Raw genomic sequence first — 19,289 nt, forward strand, 5'->3', positions numbered from 1 at the left:
CCTGATGAGCTTGGGACAGATCATCACATCACTGGTGAAAAACCTGGGCTTTCACAAGGGAATCTCCCTCCAGCCGGGACAGCAAGTATCTTTCCTGATAGGCATGGAAAATATAAATGGTGACCACAGCTGCTGCACTTCTCTGGTAGGAAGGATGCTAAGAATTCTCAATCAGCTGTTGGAAATGTAAAAGTCTGAGAACAAACTCATGTTCCAATAGGAACATTATAAATAATTTGACGGAGTTTGGATTTTATGATTATTTAGACAGTGCTGTAATAAATGATTCCAGGGCAAGAAAATTCCTGGATGTCCTCAAGCCACAGATGGTAATTCTTATTATACATGCGAACATCCCAAACCTGACCTCAGAACTTTTCCTTTCCTCTTTCCATAAGTACAAAGGATGAAATCTGGAGAAGAAGTGTTCCTTTGATAACAATCAAAGAACAATCAGCTATTGAGCTTCATTAATAAGAGAGCTAAACAAAAGTAGAGTACCATCAAAAATTTCTAATAAAATTGACTCCAAGAAAATTTAGCCAAAATGTTTATGAATATAAATATGTGAAATCTCAACTACATTAAATCCATTTTATCTATTTGAACTAGCATCTGAGATATGATCCAAAGTCTATATACACAGCACATAAGAGGCCTGCAGTCTATCATATTACTACTAGTTTTTATAGCACTGTCTTCATTACTGTTTTTGATTTTTACAGTGCATAGTACTTTACAAAATGATCAGACATTTATTACGATTGTTGTCTTGCCAATTTGCAGCAGGGATTAATTTAGTTCCATAAGATGCTTATACTCTAGTGATCAGTCTTTAACTGTTTTCATAATGCCATGTGTTGTCTGGATTCAGATTTGGTTCCTCTGGTCCAAACAATAGCAGCTTTTTTATTTTTCATTTAATCTTTTCTGTATGTATCTTCAAGTAAGGCTCGCTGTATTTGAATGGTTACACTCCTAGAAAACTGAGATTACATTACCTTTGTTGTAGACTTCTTATATAACTGTGAAAAAACCACGTTGCACTACATTTTTAAAAGCATTTAGGTGCCATAAGAAGCAGACAGGCACACAGTGAAATCGAAAAAGTCTCGGCACCGCATTGCTACTGATTTCAACAGAACCTTTGGAATATCCCAGTAGGTGCTCATGTGCACCTCAGATGCTATTTCACAGTTTTTAGATGTCTCAGCTTTCATATTTGTGAAAAAAAGAAGAAAAAAATATTTCTGAGGTGATAAAATATATCTTAACTATAGCAGCCTGTCTAGAGGCTGCAGCACTGGAGACCATTCCGCATTTTGAGTGCTCTGTGTTTCTTTTGGTTTTCATGTCTAGGTTAGTCAAACTTCACATAAATGTCTTGAACTGCCTCGGACATCCCAAATGGCACAAGCTTATCAACCCATATGTGGACAACTGGATCAGCTGTAGGTCTCTGTTAGCAGTAGGTGTTTAAACTATACTGAAAGGTTGAAGACCTACTGTATCTGCAGAAATCCAGATGTAGATACCTATGTTTAGTCATCTTACTCTAAAGCTGAAATGCATCAAAGGACTTGTTAGCTAGTGTACAATGGGTAACACAGCAGACTGTTAAAGATTATTTTCCCTTTTCATTAGTGAAAAAAACCAAACTATAAAAAAAAAAGAAAGCCTGTTCTAGATTGTAAGCAAATTACTTTTCATCCATACGGAACATGTGAGTTTATCTGGGTTTCCTGTCACTTAAGGAAATACTACATTAATCTGTTTGGACGGTTGCTGGAAAAAGGAAATAGAAAGTAGGGGAAGAATTCAGAGTTGTAAGTGGTTTTATAGGAACCACAGGAAACACACTTGAAACAACAGGCACATTTCACATTCAAATACAACTGCTTGTTCCATACCTGGAAATCAGATGCATTGTTCTGTGGACTGACACTGAAAGAACCACCTTTGAATGAAGTTGAGTTTATAGAAGACACTCCAAGTGCAAGGTTTCGTGTTGAAATACTCATGGATGGTCCAGTGAACTGGATCTTTAAAGCCAAGGCATCAATAGTTTTTAGAGCTCTAAAACCAGAAATAAAATTGTTCTAAAAACTGAATACAGGAATAAAACCACTATGCTCTGTATGCTCTTAACGTTTAAGATGATCTTATTATTGACTATGTTTCTGTAACCCATCTGTGTATTCACAAGGAGACTGTCAGGCTCTAAATTTATGCATCTCTGTTGAAAACAAAAGCTTTTGATTGACAGAAACTATCTGGCTACTTATCATAAATTTTCCAACAATACTTAGATCAATGCTGTATCATGTATCAGGAGGCTTCTTTTCCATCCAAATACTTTATCTTTGTCATGCACATCAATTTTAGTACAAGAAGAAATATTTGTAAATCTAATTTGAAAAATTCTTTTTGATGAAAATCAGAAAAGTTTGATTTTTGTACTGCATATGTATGGGAGGATGAATCCTTCCAACATTCAGGTTGGTCTCAAAAGCTTGTCTCAAATGCAGAAATACTTACTCTGAAGATGATGCTGCCAATACACTGTCTGAACTGGTTAGAATATTGGAAAAAATTGTCACCACGGTAGAACCCAGAGATTCATCGATTTCTTCATCATTCACAATTTTTTTGAGCTTCTGCACAACATCATTTACTTTGTCTGAGGTTAGCTGCTGCCCTTCACCAGTGAGATTCAGAAGCTGATTGGCTATATCAGCTGCATTTTCTGTAAGTGTACACGTAAAATGGTGTAAGAAGAGAAAATAATGCATCTCAGTCCTGAAGTAATTCAGAAATACAATTTTTTAATCTCGTTGTTGAAAGCTAGAACATGTTCTGTGGTACTTGTAATCAACATAGAATTTTACCAAATTTATAAAATTTTGAAAAATTATATAGAATCTGCTGATTAATATATACTGTCCTCATTGGCTGTGTCTTTCTTTTCCTTAGTTTCATTTGCGTTTGTAAATCAGAACTATTATTGAATGGGCTGACTGGAAACCAGAAATAAAAAGCAAATTTTCTCTCTTCTTCTCTGTATGCTACCCCTTTTTTTTTTTTTTTTTTTTTTGTTATTAAACTGGGAAAAACAGTTTAACTCTTGAAGTGAAACAAATGCATCCAAAGTCACTATTACTGACTAAATATTCAGTCTCTTAAGTTTCGGGGAGAAAGTATGACCCCACTGTAAATGTTTCAGTTCCTTCAGAGGACTGAACTCTTACTCAGAAGGTTGGCAAGCATAACACACAAGCAAATTTCATAAGAAGAATCTTCCTGGTAAGGAAAGTTTGAGAGTGTGTCCAATGGCAGAACATTATTGTAAAGCATGTGTTAAACTGTACGTTTGATGCCACAAACTAATGTAAACAGTAACATTTTACAATATCAAAATATTTGAGGTATACTGGAATTTGCAAAAAGGATTTTGAAGGAAGATCAGCCCTCTTTAGTCTGCAACTGGCTGGTTTTTTTGAACGTTGTGTTTTATTAATATAGCTTTTGCTAGATTTACTGTAGAATGTTCATTTTATGTGAAATGATGTTTTCATATTGCCTGACTGCAAGTACTCAATCAACTAAGTTAGGCAGCCAGGCTCCCTAAGACCCCTCTATGAGAGGAGAAAGAAAAACGGGCTTCTCCAGGAAAGCAATTCAGAACAGGAGCTTACTGTAAGTGTTTCGATTTACTTGTGGGAGTATCATTCTCTTCACTAGCTCTAGCACTAAAAAAAGGTGACATAAAATTGTCTATTTATTTTATTACTCCTTTAAGGCCAGAATGACATCAAGGGGTATTTTGCAAACTGCGAATAAATCTGAAAATGTCTGATCATAAGCCCAGTGAAGAGAGTGGGAGTCTTTCCACTGGCACCTACATGCATCGGAAACATTTAAAAATTTGTCTGAATCTGAACAACAAATTGAGGCAAGCTACCACCTGCCTCTGTTCTTGCTTAAATTACCTGCAGAGTTTGATTTATTTCATTAATTGGTATCCAGAGCTTTTCATGGGTGGGCTGAATTCAACTTCGTGCACTTCCCCAGAGTTCAAATGCTTACTTTGAACTGATTTTTTAGAAAGATTTTAAACAACTTAGCAGAAAGGAGGAGAATATTCTTCCTTAATGTAACTTCCTTACACTAAGCAGTAACCAAATTCTACAAAACTATTCCTTTAGCCAAAGATCAGTATCAGTATACCCACCTGTGCAATTTCTAAGATCAGGCTGGCCCCAGTATGATGTATAATTCTGCAGACCCAAATAGCTAAAGAGGAAAAATGGTAAAATTCACATGAAATACAGTAACAAAATTATGTAAATGTTTCATAATTCTTCTGTAGGTGTCACAGTGGTCCACTCTTCTCAATTCACAATTTTCCTAGCAACATGACCCCTAGTGAAATGAAATATGTATGCTTGGCAGTGGATATATCTGACCAATTAAGTGACAGCGCTGAGAGAAACCCTAGTTCTTTTGGACAAATTCCCAGCTGATTCCTATACTGACTTGATAAACTGCATCAGTGGAACTTCTGACCTTGTATTTCAGGAAAGACCCAAATGTTGACACAAACTATCATGGCCTAATCAGTTGCTGTTTCTATAATTTCCCTTTGATATAAATGCCTTTGATCTAGTCAATAGCAAGCCATAACACCTCTCAGAAGATGCACGGGAGCTATGGGGAGATATAAAATTATGTCACCCATGAAAACTAGGGCTGGTCACCATCAGATCCAGGTCCAAGGTGAGGGGCAGATATAAAGATACCTTTTTTTCAAAAATCTTATTTAAAAAGCCTTAACACAGCAAAATACCCAGATATAGCTCCAAAATAAAACACACCTCTTCATCAGTTTTCTTTAAAGACACATTATCATAGCATGGCAAAGGCAGGTTGAAGAACGGGAAAATGTTCTCCTTTCACTCAGCACATGATAGAATAAAGTTATTCCTCAGTTGATCACCTTTATTATAACAGCACATCACAGGTAACCTTCTACTGTGGGATGCACAGGACTAGTAGAGACCATTAGAAGAGGTTCCTCTTCTCTCAAAACACATTCCACCTGTGCTCCATATTGGCAAAAGATAGTGGAGACAGAGGCAAGGAAAGCATAGCACAGTGCAGAACACAGTATTTTTTTTAGTGAGAAGTGCTGTATACAGAAAATAAATACTATTGTGTAGAGCACAAATGAACAATAAAGATAAGCAATACTGGCTGGGGCAGCAAAGGCCAGCAGCCTTAATTTTTAATGATTCCAAGGCTCTGACATAAAAACAATTTCTGCACGACTCACTCTACAACAAAAGTTAGTCAATTAGAATCTAGCAGTTCTTGTACAAGATTAAGAGGCTGAGGAAGTGAGTTAGTTAAATATAACGTTAGTTTCTTTCCTGTTTGGCACAGAATCTCAGAGCTGATTCATATCCATGTTGCCATATTGTTTTCAAAAAGTAAAAGATCTTGTCTTCTCAGAACATATTCTAGATACAATGTGGGCAGATAAGACTACTACACTGCATTCAATGGCGATCATCCTAAATGCTAAAGAAATCAATTAATATGGCATCATCATAGCCACATTCAAGGCATTCAAGGGAGATCAAAGCCGTATTGTTTTGGTAATATATCAAAGGAAGTAATAATACTCCCATTCTACAAATGGGAAACAGAGATATAGCATCTAAATCTTTTGTAGATGTTCACAAACAAAGCCTACATTAGGGAAAATTTATCCTAAACCTTAGAAAATCAAGTTCAAATCTTTAAGCATGAGATTATCCACATCTTCAACTATGACTAAGTACTTGCAAAATGCTTGTTTCACAGGATTTCTTTTACTTTCCCCTAATGAGATGAGAGGTTCTGGATTAAACCAAATACATATCTCGACAGAATTTTGTTGAGAATTTCTTATACAAGTCAGATAGTAGTAGCAGAGTGGTAGCAAATGTGAAACTTTTGGTTTCTGTAACATAAATATCATGACTTGAAGAAAGCAATTTCAGAAGGTGCTATTTTTATAGTCACTTTGAACATGTATTAATTGTGGGCCTCAATATGCCCTACAGAAGTGCTTAGAGGAGCATTTCTTTCTCACTAATGAAGTACATTTCTTACTGCACACACCTAATCTCTCACAGTACAGAAATCATCTTCCTGAAGTACAATACCAGCCAATGGCAACCATTATGGAGGATGCAGTTTAACCATATAATCAGAAAGTTGCATTTGAAGCTCACAGCTTCTCAGATATTTGAATACCTACCAGGTTCTTGATGCAGTCTGAACTGAGCTCCCATGGCATAATGTGAAGTTCGTCACAGTCGGTCTGGTATCCGGCCAAAAATAGTTTGGAGGGTTTTCTTCAGCTAAACATTTTTCTATAAAAATAAAAATACTTCAGTGTTAACAGTAAATTTCTTCATCTAATCATCTTCCATTTCTTGCCCTTAGCTCATCAACCAGCCTACTGCACAAAATTGTCTTCAAATGAAATGTTTGGTTGTTATCTGTAGAGTAGTGGCAATGGAGAGGTGCACAACAGGCAACAACATACACTGCTGCTGCTCAAGGGAAAAAATGAACGTTCATGCTGCATCCACTCGCACTCCACCAGCTCCCACCTCCTCCCTCCCAAGGGAAAGGCAGTCTCTGACTGGAAGAAGTTGAATGGCAAAAGATGAGAGCTAAACAGAGATTGACTAAGGGCAGCAGCTGGCAGGAGCACAAACAACAGGGTAGATGAGAGGGCATGAGGGGCTTTGGAGGTCCAGAGTGTCTCATTATAGCTCTGGCTGTAAATCATACCTCTTTCTCCTCAAACTGCCAGAGGAGCTGTCGGGAATTGTCCCAACCTCTTTGAACCAGACAGCAGAACACTGACTAATGCAATCTGGACAACTGTGTTTGTGTTAAAAGAGGTATCCTGAGCACGGCTCTCTGAGATTAGTGGAACAACGAGGCTTAAAGGGACAATTTAAAATCTGAAACAGTCATACTGTTTGAAAATGTGTGATTATTTTAACACAAAAGATGCTTATTTATGGACAAGCAAACAAAATCTGTTGTGTAACAAAGCTGAAAACTACTTGCCCACTGGATCAACTTCCACGGTATGAAGCTTATATCCTCCTTCTATGGTCCCATTATTACTTATGAGCTTCTGTCGGATGTCTTCCTCTTCTAAATTGATGTTGTTGGTAGAATTATAAACCAGAAGAGCCAAAACCTCAAAACTGCAAGGAAAATTATCCGAGTGTTTGAGTCAGAACAGCAGAGGCCAAATATGTGGAAATAAAAATATATGACAAAGTCTGATTTTCTGAGTATGGAACAGTGTCACCAAGACAATTTTGCTCGCTATCTGTAGATTATTATTTTTTTATACATAGGGCCACAACAAGAAAGTACTGTTGGTAAATTTCATCCTCTACTTACCATTAAAGAAGCATCTCATCTAAAGAGCTAAGGAATGTTTTCAGAAGATTTAGATTATTTTAAAAGATAGTAAAAGATGAAAGCATAAAGTTGTGAGTTGTGAGTTCTAAATGTGCCTTAATTAAATTTAAAAATCTGGTTGCTGATGGCCTAGGAACTTACGAGCTGATTCATCCTACCTTTCGAAACTTGTCAGAATGGGACAAGTCATCCTCCACAGGGTCTATCTCTCTCCACTGACTACAGAGGAAGGCTACAAGATTAATGAAGAACAGATGCCTGACGATTAAACGTCTAAATTTTGATGTAGTGAAAAACACCCTCACACACTTCTGTAACTTTTAGTCCTAATTAGGAAAGTCTAGTTGCTCAGATGAGTAATTCAAGTTTGAGCAGTAATAGCTGTTGTGTACTGTAGCCCACTGCTACTTTCTTGGGCATGAGAAGTAGTTCAAAGTGCCCAAGTCTCTTTCCTGTGAGAGAAATAAAACAGTCCCCACCCTTGTCCAAAAACATAGCTTTTCTGGAAGGGAAATAATGAACAGAAAAGCAGTTCTAGCAGGACATAGTAAAGAAGCCCAGAGCGGAAGGCTCAGAAATTTCCTCCTGGGACACAGAAAACACACGGTGGAGAAGAGAATATGTGGGTACCCAAGAGCATTGCTTGGCTGTGGCTAGTAGGAGGTGACGCCACTGAAGCATGGAACATTGGATCTCCATGGGAGCCAAAATGTGGAAAAAAGGAAAAAGCAGCCCTGCTTTGGGCTGTCTTCATCTTAGCCTTGCCCTTGGATACCCAGCAGCCTGAATAAAGACAGATCTTTGTGGTGTGTGATCAGTTCCTAGCAGCCTGGGAAGTGGTAGCATTGCCAGCATACATTGAGTGAGCAGGCCACACACCGAACCGAGCGCCTTTCACCGGCGGCCCCCAGCATGAGAAAGCAGCAGTGAGACGAAGGGTCTTGCAGTCTGCTTAAAGAGAAGAAAAAAACTGTAGGTGTGCTGTATGAGAGAGGGCTAATACGGTTTTCAGGTACCCCTTCCTAGACAGACCAGAGCTTCATTTCCAAAAACCCTCCAGAAAGACATCCCCATGATGACAGCTCAGAGATGCACTTCGCAGAGGTGCCTAGTCTGGTACAGTATAAATCTACAGCTTAGTGTTCCACTTATAGACGGCAGATTTAACCCTTTTTCTGTCAGACATCATTCTGAAAACTAACACCAACCAATAATTCTGAAGTACTCTCCTTAGTGAAATGGCATTCAAAGAATTGGTGTTAGAAAACAACCTCTCAGACTAGGAAAAAATAAAAAAAAGAAAAGCCCAAACCTCATAAAGAAATCACAAATACGAACTAAATGCTCCACACATTTCACTGTTGCAGATGTCAAGAACTAAGTAAATAATATACACAGTCCCTGGTTGGTGGGGTTTTTTGTTAGATTTTTTGTTGAACACCAATAAACTTTTCTTTTTTCTTTCCATACCTGCTGTTCAGTAACATGTTACTGAAGAAGAAGATAAAAAAGTGACTACCTGCTGGTTTGGCTTGTTTTTTCATCAGTGGATGTATCCTAGCAGAGAAAATCCAGCTATCCCTGGCCACGCTGCTCCTGCCCTGCTCCCAGAGACACTGAGTTCCTCCTAACATTCCTTTGGTCTCTGTGGAGTGTTTAACATATGGCAATAGTCTCAGTAGGGTCGATATGCATTAGCAGCCTTTTGCTGTATACCTCAGATATATTAGGAGGCACACGTTTATTATGGCATTTATTTTTAGCAGAAGCATGGAAATTGCCTACGGGATTGCCAGTTCCTTCAGCCCTCCAATACTTCAGCCCCAGAGTCTCCTGGCGCTTAACCATCTTTCCTAAAAGATTCTGGCTTCACTCATCTATTCCCTTTACTTCAGAAGAGGAAAACTTAATATACTGATGCCACTCCCTACCTCAGCACTTTGGCTGTAAAACAGAAGTCGTAAGTGAACAGTCACTGCTACTACCATGCTGACTATTGCAGGACTCCCAACTAAACAAAATGATATTTAGTAGCCGTAACTGTGGGGAGGGATAATGGCAACAAAATGGAAGCAATAATGACAGATGAGGTCAAACTGGTTACAGTTACATTGAACGATTACAGAGAAAAGTATTGATTATGAAGCACCGATAAAAATAATCTGCTAAACCACTTTGTTATTTGTTTTCTGAGAAACTCTTGGAGCACAAGTCATGTATACTGTGTAATGAGAGCCTGTTCCATATTGTGACGAAAACAATTTCTATAAACTTTTCAGAATGACTCATGCTAGCTTCCCAAAGTAAATAAATACCTTTTAACTCAACAGCTGACGCAATATGAAGCTGAGAGCCTCCTTCCACTTTTGTCGCACTCAGATCCCAGAAAGAAAACATTTTAATGGTGAAGAACAAAACTCTCGATTTGGGAAACAGTAGGCCTACACTCAAATAAATGGCAACACTGCCATGCTCTGCTAGTGTCACTGGACTTGCTATACCCAACCTTACGTCTTTTATTGTGTGCCATTTAAAAGCAGATAGATTCTTGCAGCACTAATCAATTACAAATTACCCATGATCTACACTAACCTGTAATCCTAGTATTACTGCTGTCAATATAAAAAAAATGGACTGTGGTGTAGGTAAACACAACAAGGATAAGTATTTATGCCCCTTTCATTTAGACCGGCGTCTACCCCACTTTGTCCTTGTCCGTTAAGCTAAGCTGGCTCAGAGGGAGAGGAGTCTGCGAAGCTGCATCCTCATCAGAGGCACGGGAGGCAGCGGGGGTGCCTGCGCTGCCATGGCGTGTACCACAAAGCCGGCTTTCTTCTCTGGCAGCGTGACTCAGAGCTATTCCAGGACAGTGTGCCTACACAGGGGCTGTGGTCTCACTGCTGCGTGATGCGAGGAGCTCGAAGGAAGGATTAACAAACTATGTGAACTGTGCAATGCAGGCTGTCTGATACCTGAAGATATGTGGTTGATAATTAGCAATGCCTATTTCTCCTCTTGTTTCAGTTGTACTAAGACAGACTGAACTAAAGCTGAATTACTGTGGTTGTCAAACTGTTTAACAAATCACTACTAATTTCTTTTGCAGGTGATATTACTTAACTTAAGGTATATAAAAAATCATTTTTAAAGAACCTAAGTACTCAGGGAATCTAAATTTCCACTAAAAGTGACTGGAAATTTAATTCCTAACTATGCTGGCATATTTAAAAAAGTTTTAAGATATCAGCATGAAATTCTTTACCAATCCTGCTGTTATGTTGGCTTTGAAGATAAGCAGAGATCGGTAGCTATAACTCAAGACTGGCAGCACACGTAGGCCCACACAGTCACCTGCAAATACTACTAACTTCTTCACATTAACTGGACAGACAAAAAAAAAGCTGACTATTGCATAAGCCACTCAGTGAAGACAGAACACTAACAGAAGACAAAATGTTAGAGAACACACAGAATGAGACAGAAAGAAACATGAAAATAGAGGGAAATTAAAAGCCTTCCACAAAAGCATCCGAGTTGTGGATAAACTTTTACTTGAGGAAATTTGGGCTGTGATACCACTAAAATGTTCAAAACAGAGAGAAAAGAGTAGGAACTGAACATAACAGACACATTCAAAGTAATGCCAAGGATGAAGAGGTTTCTTTCTCAGCAGAAGGCAATGTTCTAGAAAAAAATATAAAATCTGAGACTTCAGGACATAAAACTAAAAATTGAAGCTACTTTTTTGACTACAAAAAAATAAAAGTACCCAAAGCCTTCCTTTTAAGCTAATGGCCATTGTACCAGAACTTTGCTGCGAGGAGCATGGTCACGCCTCTGTGTCTGTCCTCATGTCTCTGGGCCCTGCTCCTCCTTGCAGATCTGGTGTGGGAATACAAATATCTATGGCCTTTCAACAGAAAGCACTTATAATATGTGATGATTTGGTATGAAGACTATTCATTATTCGAGAACATAGCAGAAAGGGAAAACAGAAAGAGCTGGAATCCCTCACATTTCAACAGCTGGTCTTCGCTGAAAGGAGTTTTTGGTTATGCTTGAAGTATGGGTCAGAACAACAAAGAAAACCCCCATTCCCCACTACATTACTCCCCTAAAAATGTCAACTAACAATGTCAGGCCTACATTAACTCAGGTTAAAGTCAGTGGAAAGACAAAGGAAGTCGTTGGAAGCTGGATCAAAAGCAGGCAGGTTCAGCAGGAGACTAAGAAAGGATCATCCTTCAGTCACTTGGGAGGAATTCCCAAATTTCTCCATCTGTGATGAAGGCTTTCTTTACAGGTCATGGACACAAGATGCCAGCAGGGCACTGTGGAGAAACCTTGGCTCTTTGTTGGCTAGTTTTTCTAGCAGAAATATTACACATAATGTACGCATTAGGTGGCATGTTTAAACTTTGCTCAGCACTGGTCATAGCTGTCCCTTACCGCCTTCGGTAACACCAAACTTGAAGTCAGGGGGAGTAGATAGGCAGAAGTTGTTCCTAAATCCTCAACCGTAGAAACCAGGAAAATTTTTAAAATAGGAATAGGCAGTGCAGATGTGTTCATTTATAACAAGAATAGCATTGTTATTTCATAACAAATAATCTGAAGTAATCTACAAAGAATGGAAAAGCCTAATACTTTACTCAGTAAAGATACTTAGGACTATAAAAGCAAAATTATGCTGCTCTGATGTTACTAACTCCTGTCTAAAACTATTACACAACCTAATTAACTTAAGTTTTATCCAAGTGCATTAAACTTTCCATTAAGCAACACAGCACCCAAGAACACAGCATGCAGGAGCCTGAATGTGCCTTACAGACACTGGTGGCAAAACTCCCACAAACTTCAAAAAAGCAGGACTAGGCATGGGCAGCTCCGATTTCCTGCTTTCCTCTTTGTTTTTGTTCCTAAGAGAAGGGATTTCTGTTTAAGTTTAGTGGTCTTTACACAGACTGCTATCACTGTGGTTTTTAATTTGGATGAGTTTTTTAACAGTACTAACATTAATGTTGTTTCACAAAGTAAAAGCAATTGAACACAGGAAATAAATAGGCCAAACTATGACTATCAAGTAGTGGAAGTTGGAGCAAGCATAATCTTCTTTGTATGTTAAGTGGAGAAAAGGTTATAAATGAATTGGGGCTTGAATTCTCAAAATTGCTTGCGAAATAAAAGAAGGAATGAGAAGCAGGGGAGCTGAGCTGCTTAATAAAGACCAGTTCTGCTACTGAGGCAGCCCTATAGTCGTCTGACAAGACCTAGGATCACTAAGACCCCTCCAAGCAAAGCAGCAGTCACAGAAAGACTGATAAAGCTGCAGAGTCATAAAAGGCAAAGAATTATTGAAAGAAACACATTTACAATTTATCTACATAAAATGCACAAATCAGCTTCACTTTCAAAGGTTTGTGCAAAATAATGGGGGACAAAGAAACAGCTATGTCCATAGCCCATTCTGAACTCCTTCCTGCATTTATTTTGAACAGCTGCCCTCATTAAGCGATGGAAACGGTACGACCAGAGGATAAGATTAAACACAGACACACAGTCAAGTATAGCTGTGATAAAAATCTGTCTATGAAAGTAGTTAATAATCTACCAAAGTATTAGCTTGATATACTGCTGTCATCCAGAGATCTCACACTATTAAAGATGCTGATAATAATATGCTCTTTTGGACTTGGCACTCTGTCTCTCACCACCACGTACATAAATGCATAATAAGCACAGTGCACTTTGGATTTCTGCAGCTCAGAACACAGCTATGAAAGAATAACAATCCGCTTCCATGTTTTTGTTTTGTTTTGCTCTTCTCCAGAATGCAGTACAGTTTAAAATATTTATTTGGAAAACACCTATTTTTAACGTGTCAGAAAAAGCCAGCTTCCTACCTCCCACTTCCAGCTTCTATTTCTTCTCTGAATCATTCTCTCTCTAACTATCCTTCCTCTTTCACTTGCAAGAAGACTAGGTGGGGAGACTGATAATGGAAGTTCCTTGATAGGGCAGCAGTGTGGCAGATGAGGGTTGAAGCAAAGCAAAATGCATAGAAAATGTTGGGAAAGGTTGTTTGTTTTTTAACTGTTGTTTAAAATGCTAATCCAAAAGGTAAGGAAAAAAGATGCGATCTGAATGATAAGAATATGAATTCATCTAAAGAGAGGGAAAACTTCTCAAAGAGCAATTTAAAGAACTATGGTAGTGCTTTAGAAATAAGCAGGCTATGTTCTCGTGGAAAATTCAGAAAAGAGAGGTAAGATTTAGTGAGTTAGACTAATATGTTCACTTCTGTAAAAGATAAAGTTAAGGCCATAATACTTACGGGTGAGGTCGTAAATTTTAACTGTGGAGTGAAATTCTGCTCAGATGAACATGAAGGTAAAATGGAATAAAAAGTATTTAAAATCTAAGGGAAATAGTGGAATGTCTAAAACTGCAAGAGACTTCTTAACTATAAAGAAAGGAGAAATAAGAAAATCTTTGGACAACTATTCACAGATATAATATATATGAATATTGAATTAACACAAACTGTATGACATCACCCTGTGAGCAAGTTACTTACAAAAACTCAGCCATAACATTTCAGTGGAACACCCAAGTAGTGAGAAATTAGCACTACTTCCACCAGGGATTAAAAACTTCCAACTTGTAACCTGCTAATTTTTTACACCCCAAAAATGTTACTCTGGTGTCTTGTAGGATTTCCTTAGGATCCTACCCAGGACAAATCCAAGATAGTGGAAAACCTAACAAAGTATCTTGAAAACAATTATTGGGAAGTAGTAGGAAAAAAGTTTGCTTTCTGGATCTTCAGAAATTCAACAGATTTCTTCCTTGCAAAATCTAGAAACAGGTCTGTGAACCTCAAAGAACTGGAAACCTGGTGACTAAACCCAGGAACACTGAAAACTACTGGGAAGCTAATCCTTCTTTCAGATGTGAAGCAATGTACAATGATAGATATATACACAGAAGACCTAAAGCTGGGAAAACACCAACTTTTCCCAAATGTTTCTACTGTAAGAGATGTGTAAAAATACATGCAACACACGAAAAATACATGTAAAAATAGCAAAAAATCCATGCATATACAATGTATAAAAAGTGTAATTTTTGTTTGTCAGTCACATATCATGTAGCTCTATTAAATTTTTAATTATCCCTATGTTATCCCAACCAGGTTGCTAGGTAGGGCAGAATCTTGACTTCTCTTTTTTGTCTCTTTTCTAAGAAAACATGCACAGCATAATAATCGTGATTATTTGGAGAACACTAACGTTTTGTGTGTCGTCATGATTAGCATTTATACTAAATTATTCAGAACGATGATAAAATGCCATTTGGCCTTGACACAAAATGCACTAAAGCTCATGAGAAGACTAGTTTCTCATTAGACCAGGTCTCCCTTGAAAATCTTTATGGCATACTACGAACCTGTAATTCCATTGCCTCTGAAATTACATCTGATGAGCAAAGTAAATAGGAATGGGGTTGCTTCCCTGTAACAGTGATACATTATTAGAAGTAATTTAGTGCTATATTCACTGTGTGTCAGAATGGGAGGGGAGAGGAGAGGAGAGGAGAGGAGAGGAGAGGAGAGGAGAGGAGAGGAGAGGAGAGGAGAGGAGAGGAGAGGAGAGGGAAACGGAATTACTAGAATAACTTCTCCCTTTTCACCTCCTCTTTTTTATAGACTGGGAAGAGGAAACAAAATCCAGAGGACAGGATGGCGGGAAGATGAGATGAGAAGAAATCAGGTGTGCAGTCTAGGGGAGAACAAACTGAGCTGCTAGCCTTGTAAAAGATGCAGAAATAAGGATGGGGAAAGCTTTAAATTCCTCAGCTGTCTTGGACTGTTAGTAAGACCTGAGGCATGGTCTCCACTTAAAAGGTTATGCTGGCATAACCATATAATTTAGAACTGTGAAAAAAAATCCCACCCACATCACTACATCCTACTGTAAACGTAGGTCAAGCAGCGAAACAGCCCATTCAGAGACTGCATTTACACTATACCAGTTAAATGGTTTTGGCAATAAAAGCTGTCTTTCTGCTGTGGGTGTGTGGGAAAGAGATAGTACCTCTTACAAATCTTTTCATATCTAGGTAAACTCTGTAGAAAACTAAAAGCATCAGTAAGTAATTCCTGATGGTAAACTGGGAATACTGGGCTATCTCTGAACTTAAAAAGCCCAGCTGTTATCATGGCAGTTCTCAAGAGTCAGCAGTTAAAAGTCCTTTCCTACGGGACTTTTGCCTACACTGCAAATAGATACATCCCTTACCCACTTGTTCCCCCTTCCTCACACCATTAATTAGGTTTTGGTTTCCTCTCCTTAATTTGGTCCTAAGATTCATTCCCTCCCCATATATCCCTCAAAAATCAGTCTGCTTTCAAAGAAATCCCCTGAGGCCCAATTTTCAGGGGTGTGGCCCAGCTAACTTTCTTTGGCTGCCTTTGAGGCCGTCCCAACTCCTGCGCCTCCAAGCCCAGCAGAAGTCAGGAAATGAGAGCATATGGTAAATAGTTTAACTCACACTAGTTTGGCTTTCAATTCTAGCATGATTTTGCAGTGTTTTGCATCTAGTAAGATGTCTGTTAACTCAAAAGGCTCTGGTTCAAGAGAATAAATGCTGTGGCAGGGGATAGATACCAGTGTACCAAAACTTGTTGCTAAAGAAAGCTGTGTGTGCCATACCACGTATATACGATATGTCTATCCAGTTTTGCGACAGATGAAACCTGAGCTCTGAAAAAATGATCAGTTAAGGTTTAAAGCTCAGTAGCTTTAAACCAAAACAAACACGATAACCAGTGTTAGGCTTCTGAGCACATCCAGAGCACTCAGCTAGCCAGCAGTCTTATATTTACAGATTTGCAGCATATGCCCAGCAATAGACAACGAATCCCATAATACACAATAAAGCCTGTTGTAAAGCCACTTGTAATGGCACCTGCTCCTCTATCAGAAAAAAAGGTCTTTAAAAATGTTACCTTTTAATACTTCTTTTTTGTCTTACTGCCTCTTTTAGGGAGCCAGGGTGGATGCTAGAAAAGAAATTAACATTAATTAGGGTAGAATAATTCTCAAAAGGAACATAGCATAAACATCTTCCCCCTTCATTTACCTGATATTGACCACATACACAGTGTAATTCCAGTTCTGGAAAGTACGGTTTAGCTGAAAAACAGGAAGACATTGATCATATGAATGGTGAGATGTTAATGGGGCTCTTTGTTGCTTAAGACAGAGTTAGAATTTCACCCTTCTCCCCCTTGAGAAATCCCTTTCAGTTTTTCAAAGCAAAGAGAACACTTCCATTTCAGTAAGGTGATTGTTTTATTAGGTGTATAACTGGTAGTGAGAGATGTGGGCATTTTTACTAACAGATGGAAATCTCTATTAGGTCATGACACAGTGAATAGGCGAGTGCACGTGATGCTGAACTTTTCACTTTCTCCCTCTCTTTCCTATCTTAAATTCTCAGAAACACTTTGATTAGAAAAGATCCACTGACAAAACTACAGGGTCAATTTTCACCTGAAAGTCTACAACCTTATGATAATCTTTTTTCCAGATCTTTGTATTATTTATTCTGAGTGGACAACGGCTGCTCAGTTTTCCCCTGGGAGACATTTTTGCACATTCTGCTAGGGCCAAGAGACTCCTCTTCAGATTCTTTGGCTCGGAACCTACGTATTTCGCCTGGCTACTGCTGCTAAGAGAACAATCTTGGGGGGCGTGGATGGCTGTATTTCTGGTTTGTAGATGACTATAGGTGGTTTCTCTTCTTTAGCTTCTGAAAGCTGAAGTCTCCAGGTTCATTAACAGAAAAATAAAGCATCAGTGCCATATATTTATGACATCATATTTTCTGTAAGTAGTTGGTATAAAGACTACTTACAGATTGTGTGAGTGCTACTAGATGACCTGTCAAAAAGGACAGAGAATATCTGCATTCACACAGAAGAAACTTTCAGAGGTAGGAACTTCAATAATCCTCCACCCAGAGGGCCCAGGAAGGAGCTTATGTCTGCTAAAATGGGCTGAAAAAACAGGTGCTACTACAAACCCCAACAACTCTGTGGCAGAAGACTTCTAATGTAGAGAATATTAAGGTAAATTGTAAAAGTGTATTGCCTCATACAAATGAACACTGCCTGTTTTATTATTTCTGTCACAAAATAACTTCAAAACAACATTAGTCTTTGGGGAGAAAAATTTCGCTCTGTATAGTGAGGTTGGAACTTAAACATCTACATCTTTCGGTACACAGTTTTGATTTCTCTGTACTTTCCAAAATCTCAGCTGGTATCCTCATTTCTTAAGGAGCTGGCTGGTATAGTGGAGACATTTCAAAATTTTATCCACAGTGCCTAATAACCCCAGCTAGCCTTGAATTCACTATTGTGCAAATAAATAATAGAACACATTAACTTAAGAATTTATTTGGTATTGTCTCTTTTTTTCCCTTTTCAGATTGACAACACCAATGCGGCACATCCATATAGGTAACCATACAGGAAAGAAAACTTAACTTACCCATTCTGCAATGACATCATGTACTTTCACCGCTGGGTTCGAGTTGGAACTAAAGACAATTATAGATATCCTGTAGAACAGCCCACCTGTCCATTAAAAACAGCATTATAATGTTAGAAACTGAGAAAATTTACCTTTTTAGTAATAAAACCTTAGTTTCATGATGACTATAAAGATTGGACTAAACCCCAGACAAAACGACACCTCAAGCTCTTGTTGACATTATACAAGTTTGGAGTGAACAAGCCCTGCAGGCTTGGACACATTCTCACTAGTCCTGTTGAATTAGAAAATAATTCCTGCCCCCCTATCCTTTTAGAAACACTTGAAATGTGACATGGAAACTTGCGATGTATGCATAAATAATATTTTGCATATGTCTTCGATGTGGTATGTAAAAGCAAGAACTTGAAAGTGTCATGAATTTAAAAAAGAACCATAACTAATGAAGTCTGTAACATGGATAAATTCTGCTCTCAGTCATATTGTTATAATCCAGAATTCAATCACTGCAAATTAGACTTAAAACTTTGTGACAGCAGATAAGGCTCATCAGTTCAAAGTAACAACATAACTGAGGACAGAATTAGGTGGGAGAAGGGATATCCAGCTCTTGTTTTCACAGCACAGTCTTTGCTCTCAGGCCTGGCGATGGCCAGATAGTAGAAGAGCCCACATTAGCTTCACAAAACCAGCAGCTGAACAAACCATCTTTCAGCCACAAAGTGTGTAGCGCTTGGCTTGGAGCAATTTTATATTCAGTAAAAATGTTTTGAAACGGCACTGGGTAAATATAAATTCTCTTTAAGCTCATGAGTTGGTAGACAGCATTACAAGACTTCACGTCTAATAAATAATATCAAATCATCTCATGGTTATGCTCTGTGTTAAAAGTCTTTACTTTTCACACGTGAAACTTTTTTCATTAAGCCACTGAAAATTCTGTCCAGTCTGGTTGAATAATATTTCTCAGGATGTGGGGGAGGTTTAAGAACTTCTGGATCAATCCACTTGCATGTATGTGCACATGTGGCATTGCTCAGTTCGTGGCTGTTACCAAATGAAGTTGTGGGTCTTGATCACAGATAGATGTATTTATATAAATCTTATGTGCATATTACAGAGACACTACACAGGACAGAACAGGACATGACAACAGTCATACAGAAATCCCTTTCTGTCTCTTGTCTCTTGATTGTAAAGGAACTGCTCTATCTTTTTGAGTCTAAATAA

The 19,289-nt window shown here is 38.3% G+C and overlaps 1 protein-coding gene across 5 annotated transcripts in view; it reads right to left on the reverse strand.

The window, feature by feature from the left end:
- The window catches only part of ADGRG6 (adhesion G protein-coupled receptor G6), a 114,708-nt gene that overhangs the window by 30,132 nt on the left and 65,287 nt on the right, over window positions 1-19,289 (reverse strand). For all 5 annotated transcript variants that reach the window (XM_075413917.1, XM_075413921.1, XM_075413919.1 and 2 more), the window contains 8 exons: window positions 18,057-18,142; window positions 16,642-16,694; window positions 16,508-16,561; window positions 7,132-7,274; window positions 6,305-6,419; window positions 4,232-4,293; window positions 2,539-2,746; window positions 1,911-2,076 (listed from right to left, as the gene is read on the reverse strand). In XM_075413917.1, coding sequence (XP_075270032.1) covers window positions 1,911-2,076; window positions 2,539-2,746; window positions 4,232-4,293; window positions 6,305-6,419; window positions 7,132-7,274; window positions 16,508-16,561; window positions 16,642-16,694; window positions 18,057-18,142 — 887 coding nt within the window. The remainder of the gene's footprint in view (window positions 1-1,910; window positions 2,077-2,538; window positions 2,747-4,231; window positions 4,294-6,304; window positions 6,420-7,131; window positions 7,275-16,507; window positions 16,562-16,641; window positions 16,695-18,056; window positions 18,143-19,289) is intronic.

This window comes from Opisthocomus hoazin, chromosome 2 (genome assembly GCF_030867145.1).
Source record: "Opisthocomus hoazin isolate bOpiHoa1 chromosome 2, bOpiHoa1.hap1, whole genome shotgun sequence".
NCBI lineage: Eukaryota > Metazoa > Chordata > Aves > Opisthocomiformes > Opisthocomidae > Opisthocomus > Opisthocomus hoazin.